This window comes from Strigops habroptila, chromosome Z (genome assembly GCF_004027225.2).
Source record: "Strigops habroptila isolate Jane chromosome Z, bStrHab1.2.pri, whole genome shotgun sequence".
Lineage (NCBI taxonomy): Eukaryota > Metazoa > Chordata > Aves > Psittaciformes > Psittacidae > Strigops > Strigops habroptila.
In genome coordinates this window covers 88,523,583-88,544,596 of record NC_044302.2, presented here as the reverse complement: position 1 = coordinate 88,544,596, position 21,014 = coordinate 88,523,583, and the positions used below count along the sequence as shown (strand labels likewise).

Below are 21,014 nucleotides of genomic sequence, written 5' to 3'. Positions count from 1 at the left end.
TGTAATGATACTTTTCTTCTGGTTTGTTTCTTTTGTTTTGTTGTAATTGTTGAAGCAGCTTTGAAAATGTGTAAGTGATGTCTGCAGAATGCTGTTGCCTACAGCCCATTTCAGGCATATTGTGTACACTGATCACACATTGTAAAAAATTGGATTATTCCATTGATGAAGACAGTTCTTCAGAAAGTTACTATTTTGGGGCATTTTATTAACTTCTGTAGTAACTTTTTAGTATTTAGCTATTTAAAAGCCATGCAAACTAGAGGCAAATGTAACTGCTTGAAGTACAAACATGAAAGTAGATACCAGGTCTTATCAAATTTAGCAAAGAAGTTGAAAAACTGAAGATGGTTATACGTATTTTTGTAGATATTTTAAAAGGGGTTTGTGCTGTATATTATTTTGTTTTCAAGAAGTATCCCATAAACTGTAAACGCATTAGCATGGGTTTTATAACTAATGGTTGTTGACATGTGATTGGATTCTCTTAACTATTTCCTTACTACCCTGAACAAATAAACAGTTCCTTTATTACAAAATACAAAGTATAAAAGAAGGAATTCAGTAAGATGTTTCTAGTGAATATTGGGTTGCCCTCATGCAACGTAAGTGATGGAGGAAAATAAACATTAACAAGCTCTTAATCAGAGACCTATAGTATGTAATATCCCTGGATTTCTACAGAAACGATGGGGAGTCCTTTTACATGTGCAGTCATGCTTAACTCCTTTGTACTGCATGAGTAAAACTCATTTTAGATGTTGTTATTTACAGTCTTCAGCAGCTGAGGAAACTGGCCCTGCAGCACACTTGCCTCAGGGAACATTGTGACAGAAACAAAAACTTTTAATATAGATTGTAGAGAACTTTACAATAACGCTATTTGTTCTCTTTTCTGCTGTCCCAATTGAATAAAAAATATTTATATATTTCCTAATAAAAGAAAAAAGGGTAAGATTATACTGTTATCTGGAGTATCTGTAACAGGAGAGAGCACAATCAAAGCATTAGGTGAATTTAGCACTGGAAAACATAAAAAAAAAAATCAGAAGAAAATGAAGTTATTTTTACAAATATTCAAATAGTTGCCCTTTTTTTTTTTTTCATTGTTTAATTAATATTGTGGCAATTGATTTATTTTTAAAGATTGATCAGTGTTCTACCCTGGAAACAAAATCAGCAAGGAAGGCAGGAGTAGATACTCCTTGGAGGCAGGAGGGTAGTTACCTGTGATTTTTATTTATTCTTTAGAGATTTAATGCAACTTTTGTTCCTTTACTTACAACTGACTTTTGCAATGTCTTTGGCCAAAGTTGTAGACTTTATACTATGTGTGTAGTCCTGCTGATTTTGATGAAATCACAAGCAGTGCCTAAAATTGAGAACATGTGTTAGAGAACCAGGATCTGAGGCCATCTAGCGACTTCACCTGTGGAAATTGTCTTAACACTTGTGTATGTGTATTTTCCTGTAGTCTGGGCCTGAATGTAAGCTGCCTCCTCAGGCACTGTATAGGTGTACAAAAAGAAGTGGAGAATTAGTGTGGGAACACCACCGCTGAGGTGCACAGCTATGCAGCATCCAGATTAGACCTGGCTGTCATCCAGTCAGCTGCTGGTACACACAGAGGAGTGATCTCTCCATGCTGGCATACTTCTGCCTGTCTTTAGTCAAGTGCCTAGCCAGCAAAGAATAATTGTGTCACAGCAGTGTGGTCACCCACATTGTGAAATGTTTTCTAGCATTTTCGAAAGCCATGTTAAGAATATAAGTAACCTTGGCAGGTAGATTTTGTCTAGGGATGGCAACTTAACACAAGTGTTTAAGAGTGACCACAGCGTGGGGAAAGCAGGTACAACTTTTGCTATTAGTTTCAATTTATAGATATTTCCCTATCTCAGTTAGAAAACCCTAATATTTTAAGTAAAATCTTTTTAGATGCACTTAAATGAGATGACTTGCTGAACATAATAAGAATTATAGAGAAATAATTCTTTGATCATCAGTTGCATTGCTTGTAGGCATTTTTTATGAATGTAGACATATGTGAAAACATTAATATAGGAGACTTTTTAAAAATTTTATTGCTGGAAATGATTCCTCATATTAAGGCTCTTCTAATTCCAGTTAAAGATATTTAAAGAGGGAAAGAAAAACATTAATCTTGGGTTAGTAGGTAGGATATGAGTGTAAATAAATTTTAGAAAGTTATGTTAGTGAAATAGTGAATGCAATTAAAAAATGAATTATCATCCAGAAGATGATTTTTGGAGGAGTGTGTGTGTATGTATATAGCAGTCAGCAGTTGATTTCCTCTCTAAATAACGTAGTATGCCTTGGGAAGGAGAGAGAGGTGCTTATGGCAAAGATGTTGGTTCTGTTGTTGAAAAAGGTTAACAGTTTAGTCTGATAATCTTCAAATATGTGCAGTAGGTTCTTTGATAAATAAAGGTAAGATGTTGAATAAACAAAACCCCAAGAAATACCTTTGAATTAATTTGGTTTCCTTGTATCAGTTGTAAGAATTTTGACTGTAAATCTCCATTCTGACTGTATATGGATCTAATCGTAGTTCAAAATGAGATGAGAATGGTGTGATATTGTCCACCTGTTTACCTCTGTGGAAAAGAAACATGATGTTGTCCAGCTAGCTGTTGGTCTATATTAATTAAAAATCTTTCAGCTTTGCTTTGTGACAAAATCAAGCAAAAATCTGGGTTGCATTATAAAACTACATGTAGGACTTAAAAAAAAACTTGAGCCAGAGTTTGAGTTGACAATGACTTGGCCTGTATTTAGAGATAAAACCCCAGAGGTTCTGCCACAGATTGTCCCTCCTTACTGGAAAAGGGAAAATTACTGTCTTGTGTACACTAAATAGTGTGAATGAGAATAAACACAACTGTTAATGAGGCACAAAGAATCTTTTAATTTACCTACACTGTTAGAAAAGCTGTTAAATTCAGAGGATGAACTGAAATAGGGCTAAATTTTGCGTAAGTAGAGGAGGGATATCTTTTTACAAAGGATATTCACCACTTTGAATTTGTTTATATGCCTGACAGAATAGTTTATTGAAGGAGATGTGTATGCAATTTGTTATGCTAATTCCTAATTGTAGTGTGAACAATAAATACAATTTTAAAAAGAGCTGTCAAATACCTCCAGGTGTATCTAACTGTGATATTATTAGTAGATATACTTTAAGTGCTTCCTGAATAAGGACTGTAGTATTTGGCCCTTACTTTTATCTTCAGGTTCACATTTCCTCTTCTTACTCTCCATTAATAGGTAGCATAGATCAGTCAGTGTTAAAGGAGTTGCCTCCTGAGCTCCTGGCAGAAATTGAATCCACCATGCCACTTTGTGAACGTGTGAAAATGAACAAGCGCAAACGTAGCACAGTTAATGAGAAACCAAAATATGCTGAAATCAGTTCTGATGAAGACAATGACAGTGAAGAAGCTTTTGAATGTAAGTAGTACATTGTTCTGTTCCTACTGCTAAAGAAAGCTAATATTTAACTTTTCTAAAAAGATATTTATTAAGTTGGCTATTCCAAAAACATATGAAAACAAGTTTCCTGACAACTACTTAGCCAAGAATCCTTTTTTTCTTTTAAAAGAAAAATTACTTGATTTCATTTCATCACTCAAGATGAGAAGCAGCTGGATCTTAAATTTCTTTTCCAAATTACCTTATGGGAAGCCGCTGCCCAGATCTTTTTCTTTTTTTTTTTCACTCCTACTAAGAAACATTTTTAGCGAATCAGATTAAGGAAAATATCCTTTAAAGCAGCACTGAAAACTTGTATACAAAGGTATGCGGAGAAAAATTTCAGTTAATAAATTTTAAATTATTCTTATTTTTGTTAATTAATGAAGGATTTCTGACATGATAAATTGAGAATCTTCTTACCTAGAAGAATTTTTTCTATTATTTCTCTGGCATGTTTGAAAATCTGGAGTTGTTTTGATGGGTTTTCAAAATACCATTGACTGATGATACTATTCTTGAATTAACTGTTTTCAAAGGAAGAGAGGAAGCTTGTAGTTGGAATTTTGCTGCGCAATCAGGTCAAGTTCCTAAGTGTCAAGAAATTAGGTGCCTGTAGGTTAGAAACGGATTTCCTACTTGCTAATAATAGTATGGTTAGTTTGTCTCTATGGTAGTTCAGTTAGCCAACACTGAAGAGAAACTATTAGAGGAATCTGTTCAGTCTGAGTTAACATCTTAGCTGTGTTACCCATGCAGGGCTACAGGAGAAGTGCTTATTGCTGTTAACCTGAGAAGGAATCTTGCTTATCATGCTTTTTTTCCACAGTTAAACTCTTTCCACCTTTGCTTATATAAACTTTTCACTGGACGTTTGTAAAACACAATGTTTTGCTTTTCAGTCTTTCTTAATGTCTAAAAGAAAAATATTTGTTTATTCTGCTTTTTAATATGTTGAAGTTCTTGTCCAACAGTTACGCATATGCTTATGCATACATACACCTAAAATTATAACAGTGATACCTCTGATCTTTATCAAAGCAGAAGAAAAGAATTAGTTTTTCTTTGTTTGGTTTTCGTTTTAATTATAGCTGGATAACACTGCTTTGAGCGTGAATATGAGATCTTGAGGTAATTTGTAATCAGTCTTGATTATGGCAAAGGCTTAATGATGTTTTGCATCTGTTTACCATATCATACCACCTGTTTATGGTGCTAATAATCTGGAATGGTGAACTAAAAAAAAAAAAAAATTACAGAATTTTTTCAGTTGCTTGGGAATGGAGAGAATTGTCAAGAATTTTAGATACGTTCATGCACATATTAGCCACAGTGGCTGTTGAATTCTTAAATACAAAGTAAAGCAAATTAAGGAAAACTTTCACAGTAATTATATGCTTTGGGAGGTTCATTATATCCACTCAAGATCTGGCCATCATTCTGAACAATTGAGTAAGGACATATGGTTTAAAAATAAATTGCAGTATTTCTCAAAGGATGCTGTAGAACTGAATTGAATTAAAATGAGACAAAATGATCAAGGGAATGAAAGATTTGTGACAACCACGCTGAATAGATTTGTGTTGTTACAAGTACGTATTTCAAAATTCTTCTGGTTTTCTAAAATTTAAATTTAAAAAAAAATGAAATAGTATTTTTTATACAAGAAAATAAATTTATTTCATTTTATGAAAAAAAGACATTCCATTAAATTAAATTATTAGAAATCAAAAATTGATGGAATCATTCTCATACAATAAGTGCTAAATGTGTTACTGCATAAATATTTGGCAGAATTCAGAAGGAAATCGAGTATTTATATTCTGAATACTCTTTATGTATAAAATCAATAGTAACTCTTGCAATGTTACTAATACTTACATTTTTAGTCAATTTTGTTTACCTGGATAAATTCTGTAGAGCAGTGATTGGGAATAGCTGTTCCTATGTTCATATTAGTTGCCTTGCAGAGCCAGCACAACTGTAACAAAGTCTGTTTTGTCGTACAACAGTAAAAAACTGGTCAATGTAAAATTCTGCTGGAAAGCAATATTGGAAATTATTTTCTCATGTAGGTGTAGCTGGAGTCAGAATTAGTCTTACAGAGCTTAAATTGATACTAATGATCTGTAAACTATAGAGACGGATGTCATCTGCCTGCACAAAATACTGTCTCATAGGAGAAAAAGAATCAGTTCAGATGTGTAAAGTCTTTTCCCCTAAAACACTTACGTTCTTCTTCAATACACTCACTCCTGGTATCCAGAATGGCCCTCCATTTCTTCAACTGCAGTTAACTCTCAACCATTTTAGACAGTGTTAGTAAGTCGGGCATCATGAACATGACTTACTGCATCTGGAAGAAAGTCTGATCCAGAAGCAGTTAAGTAGAACTCAAAGCCTGAACTGAGTTACTACCTCAAAGACTTGGATCACCTCTGTGCAGAAGTATTTTTACTACATTTTCAGAAGTGGGAGCTCTCTAGGGTGCAGTGCAGAACATTAGTATCACCTCAGTTTTGGTTTTGTTTTGGGTTTTTTTTCATTATTAATTCTAAGCCAGAGCTGACTATTGACTGTATCGTAGTGTGTATATCAGGTGTGACCGTATGCTGGTGTTTCGTATGCTTCCCAATAAACTGGTGTTGTAGGAAGAACTTGTCAGTTTTATTCTAGTTCTGTATAAATGCTTGGAGCTCAGAAACAACCGTGTATACAGTCATACCTCTCTAAACTTCAGGAGGCTTTGGTAGAAACACACAGATATCAGGGCTATATGTGCAGGTTCACAAACTCTACTTGGTTTAGAATCTGATGTTTGCAACTGTTTTGGTCAGCACAGCACATTTATCTCAGTTTCTTCAACATTCACTTCTTCTGGGCTTTTTAGTCCTGCCTGAAAACTGGTTATAATAACCTTCTGCAGTACTGGCTTGCTGTCTGGCCCAGAACTGTGACTCCAGCTTTCTCCTTTATTCTGAATTTCCTGCAGTATATATCAAGACAAAATTTCAGTTGTTTTGGCAAAACAGAGTATCTTTAAGCCACTAGATTACGAAGTTTCATTGGAACTTGCTATGTTAGATAGGCAAAGCAATCACTGAATTGGAATCTGAATTCCCAGTAATAGTTACAACTTAGATAACTGAAGAAATTATCTCAGTGTTCTCTTATGAAAAGATGAAACTTATTTTGATTTGTTCCACTTTCCTTACTTTGCTTAAAAAGGACAAATGCCCTGTAAATTTATGTTTTTAAATGTTTCCTGGTGTCTTTGCCAGTTTCAGGCACAGCTTTCATGTAACTAAAAAAAAAAATGTTAGAATAATGCGGTAACAGAATTTGATATAATAGTTTTAAAGTATTCATTTGTTTTACAGAACAGCTATAAAGTGTGTTTAACTTGCAAATCACAGAATCACATAGGTTGGAAAAGACCTTTAAGATTGTTGAATCTAACCATTAATCCAACACTGTCAAGCCCACCACTAAACCATGTCCCTAAGTGCCATATCTACACATATTTTAAATGTTTAAAGATGTTTAATTTTGAGCTATTAAAAATTGAATTTTTTGTATTTATAATGAAAATGGATTTCATTTCTAGCTTCTCGTAAAAGACATAAAAAGGATAGAGATGAAGCTTGGGAGTATGAAGAACATGATAGAAGAGCTTCTGGTGACCATAGGAGAAGTGGTCATTATCATGAAGGAAGGAGGACTTCCAGTAGTGGCCGTTACCGTAATCGCAGTCCCGATGACTCTGATATGGATGACTATTCTTCTCCCCCTAGCCTCAGTGAGGGTAACTGATCATTTTAAAAAAACAATTTTGTACCATAATACTAGTGCGTTTTTAATGGACATGCTAAACATTTAAAAGTTACCCATCTTTACATGCAGTACTGAATACAAGTGCAAGAAATGTAAATAATCCTTTATTTAATTTTTGAGAAAGTATTTGTTTCTTTATCCTCTTAATTAGTGGCTAGAAAAATGAAGAAAAAAGAAAAACAAAAGAAGAGGAAAGCTTATGAACCTAAACTAACACCTGAAGGTAAATTTAGAAGATGTATTTTCTACAGTTTGTATTTTGTGTTTTGTATATAAACTAATTTTTTTTTTTTTTTTCCCCACTAGAAATGATGGATTCTTCAACTTTCAAAAGGTTTACTGCTTCAATAGAGAATATTTTGGAAAATTTGGAAGACATGGATTTTACAGCTTTTGGTAATATGCCAGAAATTTTCAAAATGTTTTTCCCCATAAGAAACACAAGAAACATCAAAAAATGTGTATATCAGTATTTTCGAACTTCCTACTTGGTGATTTAATTGCCTATGACACATAATTGGACATACTGCTTTTGTATGGCTTCTACCTTGAGTGATTGTCCTTTCCAATTTCACTTGCTGCTGCAAGAAGATCCTCCTTCCTGCAAAAATCATGAAGAGATAACTATATAGTCCCTTGGAGTGGAAAGGATATCTCTTTGGGATGTCATTAGGGTGTTAGTGTTCTGTCAAACATACCTTTTTAAACAAGACTGACGTAAGATATTTCTCCTGCTAATAATGTCCAAGGCACATATTTTTGCATCTTTTGTGGCTTTTAACCCAACAGAGCTTGATTATTCAGTTGAAGTAACCGAGTCCTCATGCGTTTATTGCTGAGGTGCTGAATCACTATGTTCTCCTTAACCATTTCAGTGGAAAGTTTAGTGTAAGCGTCTAAGGAACTAGTTCATTTTGACCAAGGTAGCTTTCTATTGAAATGGATAATAGAGCATTTGGTTTGGGTTTTTTTCCTACCATTTTTATCACAGGATTAGAACACGGAGAGGAGCATAGTAAACAAATCACTGCAGTTTTTAAAGCAGTAGTGTATACAACCTTGGATTTGAAAGTGAAGTCATTGGTACTTTCCCTGCCTGGTAGCCTCATGAGTTTTTTCTAAGGGTAAATACAATTAAGACACAATGTATCCCAAGATGCTTAATTTCATATGTGGTTTTCATCTACTGCTCTTCCCGAGATTTGAACTTTAAAATTAGGACTATAATCATTTAAGATTCGTTTTACTGAAATGAGGGTGATGGCACAAGAGCTGCAATAAATGAATTTTGCTATATTAAAAATGGATGCCTCATGTTAGGCTGTTAAATGATATTTCAGAACCAGTCCTATTTAACAAGTAGTCATTTAACACAACCAAAAGTTGTCATTATCAGTCTTCACTAGATGGAAATATTAGATGCTAACTGTTTGGAACTATTAGGTGGTAGCTATTTGGAAAATCAGTTCTTTTTCTTCAGTTGTTTGTTTTCATATTGGCTGCTTTCCTTGAAGTTTCTTTAGAAACATGACTGGGGTTGGTTTGCTTGTTTTTTAAAGGTGATGATGATGAGATTCCACAGGAATTGCTACTTGGAAAACATCAGCTTAGTGAATTGGGTAGTGAATCTGCAAAAATCAAGGCAATGGGCATTATGGACAAGGTAAATCTTCATAGTCTTTAACTCTTTTTGGTCGTATAATGTTGATAAATACACAAAAACTTAGGTCCCCTGTGATAACATTCCACCCTTTTCAGGTGTACATGTGACAGTGTAAACAGTTGTGCTTTTACTGACTTAGCTGAAATGCTGAAGTGTTACCACTATTACTTTGTCTGAAGCTGAGATGTTGTTGAATGGTCCTTCTCTGCGTCAGTGCTGGCTGTATGCCAATACGTAATACCCATGCCTGAGCAGTAAAATCTAAAATAACTAATATACTTTCACAAAAGCACATTAACCTATAGGCTTAGCTTTATATGGCTGGTGTTGAGCAACTATAATAAATCAGAATCTGCTGGCAAAGTGAAAAAATTCACCCTGATCTATGCCATTGGTGCATCAAAAAAGTATTATGTCCAGCCAGCATCACACCAAATTGCATGCTTCCTTCCTCTCTCAAAAAACGCCTTTCAAACTTCGAAGATTTAACATGGCAGGTGATGATAAGATTAATTTTCTGTAGATTGCATATTGTGGTTTCTTTGCCATACTCTTCCCAACTTCAGTTCAGAGGAACTTTTTGTTGGTGCAAATTGTTGGTATTACATCTCTAGAAACAACTTTCTTTCTTTCCTTTCACTTTCCTGGAACTCTTCGCTTTAAGCTGTTTTATGTTAAACTCTTACTCTGTCTGCTTGTGACCACTTATGTTTATGAAGTGTCTATGAAGCTGCGTTTTCCTTAATCCAAAACTTAGAAATTCTTCATAGGCTTGTCTTCAATCTCCCTACCTTGCTTTGTAGCATATTGTGAGCCTGAGTGTTTCTCTTTCCTCATAGTCCTCACCCTTAGCCTCTGTCTTCTATTTTTCACACATACATATGTACATAAATACATACATGCATATATAAAATCAGAATTTTATTGCTTCTAAAGGTGAGTGCCAGTATCTGAATGAATGAAACTGGCTTTCTTGAGTTTAGCATATTCTACAAATTATTTAATCATAATTCTGTAGAAGATCAGTAAGTGAGTTTGATTGACTTTTTTCAACATGCTAGTTCTTTAAAGTTAACACGAATGTCAAGAATACATTTCCTTTTATTAGCACTCAAATATCTTCTTGTTCTGCTTGTTCATGGAACTTGGATTTTCTCCTGATAAAACTTTATATGGTCAGTTAGAATTTGTGATTGATACTTTGATTCAGTCAATTTCTGTTTTAGAAGCAAAAGTGTATAACTATACAACATTAATGACAGTTATGCAATTTTAAATCTATTTCTGTAGATTTTTCTGGTTGAAAATGCAGTTTGTTTGCAATCTTAGAATATATTTCACCTAGTTTAATTACATTATCAGCATTCGCCTTAAATTGCTTACAATATCAGTGCTTCAGATTATGTAACAAGTTCTATGCTTCATCCATGGATATTCTTTTCAGCAGTTTGGAAGCCTTTATGTTCCTGTAGTTGTTTGATGTGTTTCTTTTCTTGTTTTAGCTCTCAACAGATAAAACAGTAAAAGTCCTGAATATTTTGGAGAAGAATATTCAAGATGGATCAAAGCTTTCTACATTACTTAACCATGTGAGTTTCAAATTACATTATTTCTCAACGTTGTGTAGAATAGAGTTTTCTTTACTTGAGTCCCATATAGTGAGAGCTTCAAATACTGTGTATGCATGTGAAAGGATTTTCTAACATAATATGTATGTGATTAAGATTGCCAGATTTTAAGATTTGAAGTAAAATTCAATTGATAGTATTTTTTTTCAATGCCAAACTTGTTTTATCATAGTACTGATAACTAACAGGTGTATTGGGAGAAATTGTGGGGGGGGGTTTTTTTCAATTTTAAATATTATAGTTTAATCCTGAAATATTCATGGTAACTTGTGCATTTTGCGCCACTGGACATTTCTTTGCTACTTCACTACATGTGCATAAAACATCCCTTACACTTGTGTATTCTTTTAATTTCCAAAATTAATGAAGGAAAAGGAAAAAAAAAAAAAAAAACCAAAAAAGAAAGTATTTAAAACTACTTGGGATTTCAGGGTTTTTTTTAAGCTTCATTTGAGTAAGGAACAAATGACTTAAAGCCAGTCTATGCAAGAAATTTACAGGAATCTCCTGATTTTCAGATTTCTGTTTATTTTACAAATATATAGATTATATTTATAATGTACTGTGGTACTGTTTTAGATTCTCCTACCCAAAGGGAAAAAAGTTGATACGGTTTCACTAAGCTCTTACTTTTACAAGGAAAGCCAACAGTTTTAAACTGTGGTGTCATATAGGCAAGAAAGATTATTTTTCTCTGTGGGTTATATCTGCACCAGAGAAGCTATGAAAAATTCTAGCTAGTTTTTCTATAAGTAACGTTTTTACAATATTTAAGTACTGCTGGGTGGTCATAATTAACTTCATGTATGTTTGGGTTTGTAACTTGGACAAACAGAAATACAGAGATTCTGTGCATATCTAAATGGACATAGTTAATAAGACATGTTTTAAAACCATTGATAATAGATAGGTTGGCCAGTGAAGCAGAGAAAGTTGTGTACTTAAAGAGTTTTTTGTAACTTATGACAGTCTTTTTGTGTAAGAATTCCCTCTAGTGGCAAAAATTAGACTGATCAAAGCAGCACCTAGTGTGCATAGGCCACTGAAGAAAACTCTGGATGAATGAGTTTAGATTTTGCTTAAGGTACAACAGTCTTCCTTCACAGTGAGAAGTTCCAAATGATACACAGAAAGCTGCTTTGTATTCTAGCAGAAAAATACAGTGAGACTTTTAAAGACTTGTAGCTTAGGGAGACTTGCTACAAACATGTTGCTGGTAATGCAAACATTACTTGATTTCTCAAATAAACTGGTTTTGTATCAAAAAGGAAAGAAAACATTTTATACATGCATGTATGTAAGTATATTAATTTAATGTTATTATCTTTTACTTGTAAGGATAAAAATTTTACTTCTTCACGTTATCCTGTTTTTCTTGCCTGTTACAGAACAATGACACTGAAGATGAGGAGAGATTATGGAGAGATCTTATTATGGAAAGAGTGACAAAATCTGCTGATGCTTGTCTTACTGCTATCAATATTATGACATCACCAAATATGCCTAAAGCTGTATATATTGAGGACGTAATAGAAAGAGTTATTCAATACACAAAATTTCATTTGCAGAACACACTCTATCCTCAGTATGATCCCGTGTATAGAGTGGATCCTCATGGTGGTTAGTATGCTAAGAAATTTTTTTAAATCTTTCCACATTAAAAAATACCAAAATACAATCGACTGTATGATGATGGAGTGATATGACTTTCTGGAATAAGATTTTTATATGCAACTTTCATACTGATAGTTCTTCCATATCATACAGCATTGTGAATTAATGCTTTGTGTTAGTGTGAGGATGATGAAATGTGGAGTAAAAAAACAACGAACGAAATGTGTCCTCCGAATAACTTACTCATACAAAATCTTGGTTTACTGTAATAATGTCAATGTAACTGAAGTATCTAGACTAAGGTATTTAGAAGTTTGTCTGAAGTTCAGCTTCTGGTATATGTAGGAATGATTCATTTTCTAGTAATTATCTTTCTGTATATAATGATTTAGTTCAGTGAAACCTATTTAGCATTTAATGTTTTGTGGTCGCATGCATACCTTTAGGTGCAGGTATCCAACTGCAAGAACCTTTTCAAAAACCTTGGATCCAGAATTTAGAGCAATTATGAAAATTAATATCATGTGAAATTCTTGCTTTCCAGCTGATGCTACTAAATAGTTTTCCTTTTGTGAGCAATTGCTTTTACAAAGCTGTAGTCATCCAGTTTTTTGAGGGCACTTTTTAGAAAGATCATATTTCTTGTATTTCATGTGAAATGTTGAAAAAATTAATGAAGGTATTTTTTGTTTTCTAGGTGGTGTTTTAAGCTCAAAAGCAAAACGTGCCAAGTGTTCCACCCACAAGCAAAGAGTTATAGTGATGTTGTATAACAAAGTTTGCGACATTGTCAGTAGCTTGTCAGAGTTGCTAGAGATACAGCTTCTTACTGATACGACTATTCTTCAGGTGAGCTTTATCAGAAAAATTCTGTCTGAGAATGTTTTGTTTTTATTTTCCCAGAGACAATATGAAGAATGATTGTCTCAGTGACAAAAAATATGAACTCAGTACAAACTTTCAAACTACTAACATCAGAGTGACTAGTTTGTTGTGTAGGAGGTAATCTGCAGGAGAGAGCATTTAATGTTCGGATCTTTAATAGCTTTTCTTGTACACTTAAGAAAAGTTTAACCTGATTGTATTAAAATGTAAAATCATAGAATCATTTAGGTTGGAAAAGACCTTTAAGATCACTGTTAACCCAATACTGCCAAGTCCTCTGCTGAACTATGTCCCAAAGCGCCACATCTATATATACTATATATCGATATAACATAATATATTCTGTCCGTTATGCTTTAACTTGATGATTTATAGTTTCAGCACCATTAACTGTAAGATAAAATATCTTAGTTTTTCTAGGTATTTTTGGTGAGGGGGTTGTGTGTGTTTGTGTGGTATTAATATTTTACATCTCTTTTGATTACTGAAAATATTTTTGGTATTTAAAGTTAATAGCTTGATGTGTGCAATTGTCATACATAGAACGGAATCATAGAATCATTTATGTTGGAAAAGACCTTTGAGATCATCAAGTCCAACCATTAACCTAATGCTGCCAAGTCCACCACTAAACCATGTCCTTTAGTGCCACATCTACACATCTTTCACGTATCTCCAGGGATGGTGACACCCCCACTCCCCTGGACAGCCTGTTCCAATGCTTGACAATCCTTTCCATGAAGAAGTTTTTCCTAATATCCAGTCTAAACCTCACCTGGCATAAACTGAGGCCATTTCCTCTTGTCCTAGCACTTGTTTCTTGGGAGAAGACTGACCTCCACCTCACTACAACCTCCTTCCAAGTAGTTGCAGAAAGTGATGAGGTATCCCCTGAGCCTCCTTGTCTCCAGGCTAAAGAACCCCAGTTCCCTCAGCCACTTCTCATCAGACTTGTGCTCTAAAATCCTTTTATATGATTTGCAAGTAATACATCTTTCTGACTACCTTACATGCTGAATGAATAACTTCCTTGTGAAACTGCATAAATACAAGTTTGTTAGTCAAATATGTTTACAACAATTTATTTGCATTGATAGGTATCATCTATGGGAATAACACCTTTCTTTGTAGAAAATGTCAGTGAACTACAGTTATGTGCCATCAAGTTAGTGACAGCAGTAAGTATTTTTTAATTTATGGTTTTGTGTTCCTGTACTACTGAGAGTTATTAGAACATTTACATGGGCTGTGTTTTCTGTCTGATAGAGAATTTGAGTGTAGAACTAATGTTATTCTTGAATGTTTTTACAGTTTATCATAATCTAGGTCAGTATTAAATCTGCCAGAGCTGCCCTATTCACAGAGTATTCTGTAGGAAGGAACTTCCTAATTTTGATTGTGTTATTTAAAGTCTAAACGCAAGCCGTTTCCTCTTACCTATCCGTTCTTGTCTTAAGAAATCTTAGCAATGTGGTTTTCCTTATTTCCTATGTTAAGATTTTAAATTATTCGATGGATTAAGGTATAGAACTAGTAGGGTACCCCTATGTAATAGAATAAATTTATTTCCTCATATGTGGAAATAGCCATATGAGGTTCACATAGGTGGCTATGTGAAAAATTCACAGGGCATATGAAATACTGTTTCTGGAAGAATGCAGCACAACACAGATGTGCTTCTTAAAATGGGAGTTTTCCATCTTTGTATGGATGATACAGTCCAGTATTCTGTCTAAACAAAAGTAGGGGAAAAGTCTACTATCCTGTCCTTGTAAACTGAAAGAATATGTCATGTCAGGCAAATATTAAAACTTAGGATATGAAGTAAAACTTGTTTCTCAAATGTGCTCTACAATACTGCATGTATTCATGTAATTTATGTTACCACAGAGCTTTGTTCTGGACGGGAGTCTGAAAGCTTAGTATCACACTGTTTGACTTTCATATAGAGTGGATTTTACCACTGACAACAATTATTAAAACATACAGTATTTTTGAGAGCTGTTACACATTTATGTTATTTGAAGATTTTTTTAAAATCTAGATTTGAAAAAGTTGTAATGTATTTTATAAAGAAATGCTTGCTTTGAAAAAACAAAGTAATGCCTTAAAAGCAAGGTATGCATTATTACAGTTCATGAAAGCATCATGTAAAGTGTATGTTTCTACATGTAATTTTTAAAAATGTATTTAAGAAGCATTATTTTATGTAATAATTTGCTAACAATCCTGTAACTATTAAATAGGTGTTCTCCAGATATGAAAAACATAGGCAGCTAATACTAGAAGAAATTTTCACTTCCCTTGCAAGACTACCAACTAGCAAGAGGAGTTTGAGAAACTTCAGGTAATTTCTGATATAGGTTAATAACTTGTAGACAGCAGCATTTACAGTTTTGTAGATACAGAATTTTCAGATTCAAGGTTAACAGCTTTAAAAACTTCTGATTCCACAAAACTATATTTTATTACAAGTCGGTATTTCAAAAAAAATGAGAGCAAAATTGCCTGATAGCTGTCTTGTAATAATCACTGTTCGTTATGCCATCATATTTGTGCCTGCTTACAAAAATAATTGAAATATCTTATTATTTGCCTAAGGATGTAAATTACTAATGTTAGTGTGCATTCAGAGTTATTTTGTTAAAAAGTTCTTTGGTTCTGTTTCTATGAAGTTATAGAGCACTCTTTCAAGGAAGGAAATCAATCTTATGTCTCTTCTAATGAGTCCATTTAGGAGCTACTGTAACTGTCTTTTAAGCACTTCCACTGGATTTCAATGTATCTTCAGAATAATAGTATAGGTTCAGGTTCAATCTTAGAGACAGTCTGACCTGAACTAGATTTCAGTTGAAATTGAGGATGAGACCCTTTAAATTATTCTAAAACTTTTGGGTTTGGTGTTGATTTTGCTCCTTGTTTGCATACATTTTGCCCTCAGAGACACAAATAGTCAATTAAATGTTTTGTCCAATGCCAGGTGGATGAAAAGTAAGTATCTGGGAAAAGAAATACAAAAATTTCAACTTCAAAATTTAACTTCAAAAGCTTCGAAGTTGAATTCAGTGACCCTGACATTAACTTAAGTGCTTGTTCTTAGTATTTCTGATTCCTTTGGTTAGAGACATCAGAGAGATCTAGCAAATGGGAAGGTGGTAGGAATAGGATCATAAATGGTAGATATATATTCTTTGAAGTAGGATTTGTACCAGAAGGAAATCACTGTCTCAGGGCCACAATGACTGCACTCTTCATCTGTAGAGTCCTAACTCTGGTCTGTTAAAGGGCATTCTCTGACTGGCTATATACATGAAGGGTACAACTTACACGAAATCTGATATGAAAAGTTTTTCTATCTAAAAGTAGTCAAAGATAACTTCATAAAGATCATAATTGAAATCTGTGTTGTGCCCAGTAGGTATTTCGATAATCTGGGGAGAAATATGACAGAAATTATCAGCTTTTGATGTTGTTAAGGGTAGCATTAGATGGTGTTCATGTGTATAAGGACAGTAAACATCATACTATCTCTCATGGAAGAAACGTGGACTGTATTCATAGTAGCCTTACCAAGTTAAAGGCAGACTTAAGACACTTGAAGACACTTACATGCTGAAGTTCATAGTCTCTTATGCTACCTTGGCTTACAATAGGTGTAACTCTCCCAGAAGTCAGTTCAGGTCATGGTCACTATTTTCTGTTGTTGCACATTTCACATACATCAAATAATATATAATAAGTATAATATATAATAATATGTGTAATTTATAATAATAAAATAAAAGTAAATATAATAATACATTATTAAGGCAACAGTTTGGTGGGGGCTTTTTGGTGTTGTGTTGGAAATAGATATGGCCTCATGCATATTAAACCTATTAGTATCTTAGCATGTAGGTGTTTGATTTAGTAAATATTCCTGTAGATTTTTCTGCTGCTAAACTTCACAAATATTCTGATAGCCCATCCTGAGGCTGTTTCAGTTCATCTCTTCTGCCTGAGAAGAAATTTTCTGGTTTGTTTTAACCATCAGAGAGAAACAAATGACTAGAAAAATGTCTAGAACACAGATTTCTAGCTATGGTAATAATTTTAGAAAGATACTATTTAGGATCAAAAAGTTTTACTTCATTTTGTCCTTTTTTTTTTTTTTTTTGTTTTAGTGTTAATGCTGTCTTTTCTTATTAACAGGTTAAACAGCAGCGACACTGATGGAGAGCCTATGTATATTCAGATGGTAACAGCACTAGTTCTGCAGCTTATTCAGTGTGTGGTGCACTTACCATCAGCAGAAAAAGATTCTAACTCAGAGGAGGAATCAAACAAGAAAGTAAGATATTTTTAAATAGCCTTTTTTTTTTTTGTGCAGGAATGACAGTGTGTTTGTAGGTATAATACTTCATTATGGTGCTGTGGTAATCAAATATTATAAATTTATGTCTGCTGTAAAGTTTTGGTGCATTAGAATTGCTGATCTGGAATCGTATTTCTGTGTATGCTAAAATAATAGACAAATATGTCTTGCTGTTCTTAGGTGGATCAAGATGTGCTTATTACTAACTCATATGAAACAGCCATGAGAACAGCACAAAACTTCCTTTCTATTTTCCTTAAAAAGTAAGTACTTTTGCATTCTCTAGTGTATTGATGAAACCAACTCCAAATAAAGTCTGTCATACTTTAACACAAACTGAACTACTTTGCAGTGCTAAATACCTACTCATCAAGTTATATATATATATATATATCTCTCTCAATATACTTAATAGGACCCTCGGAGGCCTGCCCTTGGAGAGCTACCTATCTGGACAAAAGTTTTTATGGAACAGAAATTCTTTGTAGAGTTCTTTATACATTTAAGAATACTGTTTGATAGTTCACGTAGGATCCTTTTATTAGGGGTCTGTTACTCATCTGAAGCCTGGAAGAGAAGGCCAAGTAAATATTGAAGTGGTGAAACCATATTCATTCAGTCATCAGAATGACAAAGATATAAAAAAACCTAAAAATTACTTTCATTTAGCTAAAGTTAGGAATGTCAATAGCTCAGCAGGGATAAAAAAAACATAATATACCTGAGTAACCAAAGGATTTCTAAGAATAAGTTCTGAGGTTTTTATCATGTTAATTTCTACTTTTGAGCTGAAAGGCTATTTAATAGCCATCTAGCAATCTCTCTGCATAGTTCTGGTATCCTTAAAGTTAGGAATGCCACATGTAAGTGAAACTCTATCAGGTATGTTATCTTTTGATTTTTTTACATCCTGTTTTTACCTTTGTGGAACAAAATACTGAGACATCTTATCAGTCAGATAAATCAGACCAAGCTTAAGGAGTATAAACAGCCCATGCCAGCTTGAGCTTTACAGTTTTACGTACATTATCCCTCCAATTTAATGAAGACTTTAACTCAAAGCAATAAATTAAAAAATCTTAGGAACAAAATTCTACTGTTGTGGATTAGCAGCATTACTTGCAGTGCAGCTTGCAGTGGTAACTTAACTATTTCTTTGTAACTGAATAGAACACATTTCAGATACGTTTCTTAGAATTGCAGAAAGCTGTTTTTCTAATTAAACATAGAATTACTTTTGTTTAGATGAAGAAAAAAGCTTAAATGGCTCTTAAATTCGCTTACAAAATGCATTTGGTTTTAAACAGGTGTGGCAGTAAACAAGGGGAAGAAGATTACAGACCACTGTTTGAGAACTTCATTCAAGATCTTCTTTCCACAGTCAATAAACCAGAATGGCCAGCTGCAGAGTTGCTACTTAGCTTATTAGGAAGGCTATTGGTAAGGGATTCATATTTTTAACTATTATGTAAATTTATTTCTTACCACAATGAAGACTTACTTCAGCTGAACTACAGGAATGCTTTCTGACTGTTGGCATGCATACAGCATTTAAGGATTTTCTTATGTGTATCACTACTGTATAATACACAGATAATAAAATTTGGGTTAGGGGATCATTGATATGGAACTTGTTAAAAATCATATGTATGCAGTTCCTCATGGAAATCCATTTCCACTATTCCGTGACATTTTCAACATGAAAAAATGCCACTGTGTAGAGTCTAATAAGTGTAGATATTCATTTGGAGTAAAGTCAGACTAATGGCTGTAATTGTTGATGTTAAATATCTTCTCTGGGCTATTCCTTTAAGCACAGAACCGTAAAATAATTAAGTAGTTTGGGTTTTTACCACTAATAACATTTACTTATGATATTTTACAGAATGTGAATATTTTTGTTAGCATGTCTCATGAGAGTTGTTCTTCAGTATTACAATGTAATTTGAGCTGTTTCTTGGAAAAATATTTTATGGTCCTGTTCTTGGTGAAATGTAGCTTTCTTCATACTTTTGTGAATAATGAGGAAATTGGATTATGGCGCTCAAGATCTGTGCTATTGCATGTTGTCCAGTTTATTTCATGAAAATACATATTAAAAAAAACCCAAAATTAACAGGCATATTTGAAGAGAAACCCCATAAAGGAAGAGACAGTAATGTAAAATTAATAGTATGTCTGTGATGTAACAGTACACTACATAATTGTATGCAGCATGGCAGTTAATTGGAATTTTTAATAAGGTCAAGCAATCTCTTGTGAGATGAATCTCAACTGCATAACTAAGTATTTGTTTTTAACAGTTTATTCTGTTTTTCTTAGGTTCACCAGTTCAGTAACAAATCTACAGAAATGGCATTAAGAGTTGCATCACTTGACTACCTTGGAACTGTAGCTGCAAGACTGAGGAAAGATGCAGTGACTAGCAAAATGGATCAAGGATCTATAGCCAGAATCCTTAAACAGGTGTGTGAAAGATCCCATGCCAGCTGGCTTGAGATATATCCATTCAAAATCTTGAAAATTTTGAAGATGTTTGAAAAACAGGCATTGTGGAGAATCAGTCTTCATTGTTCATATTTCTGAATCAAATACACTCTATATTTTTATTTTTTTTTTACTGGACTTGCATATATCTTTTATTAGACAGTGCATATTCATATTTGCGTTTTTGCTAGTGCTGCTCCAACTCTGCAAGGGTGGCAACAATTATCAAACCAGTGTATGCATTTGGGCACTGTGGAGTACGTAGTATGATGGGAAAATCTCAGATTCTATGTGTCCTTTTAAAAATGTGGGCTTGCACATTTCATGTGGACGCTATGCATTTTTTTCTGAACTATTAACTGTTCACTTTTTGGTATATAATATTGGTGAGACAGCTAATGGTGACTTCTGTGGTTTAAACCTTGTGTTAGTTTGCTGTGTGTGATTTCAGCCCTTCTTTTTTCCTCTGTGACAGAAGGTCTTCACACAACATCATAGAACAAAAATCAATCAATCAGTCAGTCTGTTTTAAAAACAGTCTTACTCTGCTCTTAACCTTTTGTAGACATTAAAGCCACAGTCTAATTTGTTTCGGTCTCTATGCAGTTTATAAGTAATAGGTTGAAAAACTGTTAACGTTCTGGAGTTATCAAAACAACTGACTTCAGTGTATGTTATATGAGGACATGCAGATTTTCAAATTATAATTACCACTGTGCAGTGTTCTGTTTTATAACTCTCTCTCTACTTCCAAAAGGTTTCAGGAGGAGAAGATGAAATTCAACAGCTGCAAAAGGCTTTGCTAGATTATCTTGATGAAAACACGGAAACTGATGCATCATTAGTGGTAAATTTCAGCTTTCTCATGTCAAGTGTATATGAAACAGTTTTAGTAATGTATACTGAATGAAGTGATTTTCTAGTATGCATTTCAGTGCTTTAGTTTGTCACCCTAACACATATACTGTTGATAGTGTTTTCCAAAATATTTTTGATGCATTAGATTCACTTAATCTCATTATAAATCTGTTAATTTTCCTTTTCTGCATATGTT

General features: G+C 33.7%; 1 protein-coding gene across 11 annotated transcripts in view; it reads left to right on the top strand.

The window, feature by feature from the left end:
* Positions 1-21,014, top strand: part of NIPBL (NIPBL cohesin loading factor) — a 150,882-nt gene that overhangs the window by 107,630 nt on the left and 22,238 nt on the right. For 9 of the 11 annotated variants that reach the window (XR_003995102.1, XM_030512489.1, XM_030512493.1 and 6 more), the window contains 15 exons: positions 3,292-3,474; positions 7,103-7,300; positions 7,481-7,552; positions 7,636-7,725; positions 8,889-8,992; positions 10,495-10,581; positions 12,009-12,240; positions 12,932-13,083; positions 14,217-14,297; positions 15,366-15,466; positions 17,311-17,449; positions 17,654-17,736; positions 18,781-18,913; positions 19,796-19,939; positions 20,718-20,807. Coding sequence is in view for 10 of the 11 variants with exons in the window: in XM_030512489.1 (XP_030368349.1) it covers positions 3,292-3,474; positions 7,103-7,300; positions 7,481-7,552; positions 7,636-7,725; positions 8,889-8,992; positions 10,495-10,581; positions 12,009-12,240; positions 12,932-13,083; positions 14,217-14,297; positions 15,366-15,466; positions 17,311-17,449; positions 17,654-17,736; positions 18,781-18,913; positions 19,796-19,939; positions 20,718-20,807 (1,889 nt within the window). In the remaining variant the exon portion in view is untranslated. The remainder of the gene's footprint in view (positions 1-3,291; positions 3,475-7,102; positions 7,301-7,480; positions 7,553-7,635; positions 7,726-8,888; positions 8,993-10,494; positions 10,582-12,008; positions 12,241-12,931; positions 13,084-14,216; positions 14,298-15,365; positions 15,467-17,310; positions 17,450-17,653; positions 17,737-18,780; positions 18,914-19,795; positions 19,940-20,717; positions 20,808-21,014) is intronic. The other 2 variants (XM_030512491.1, XM_030512497.1) reach the window with 1 other exon arrangement.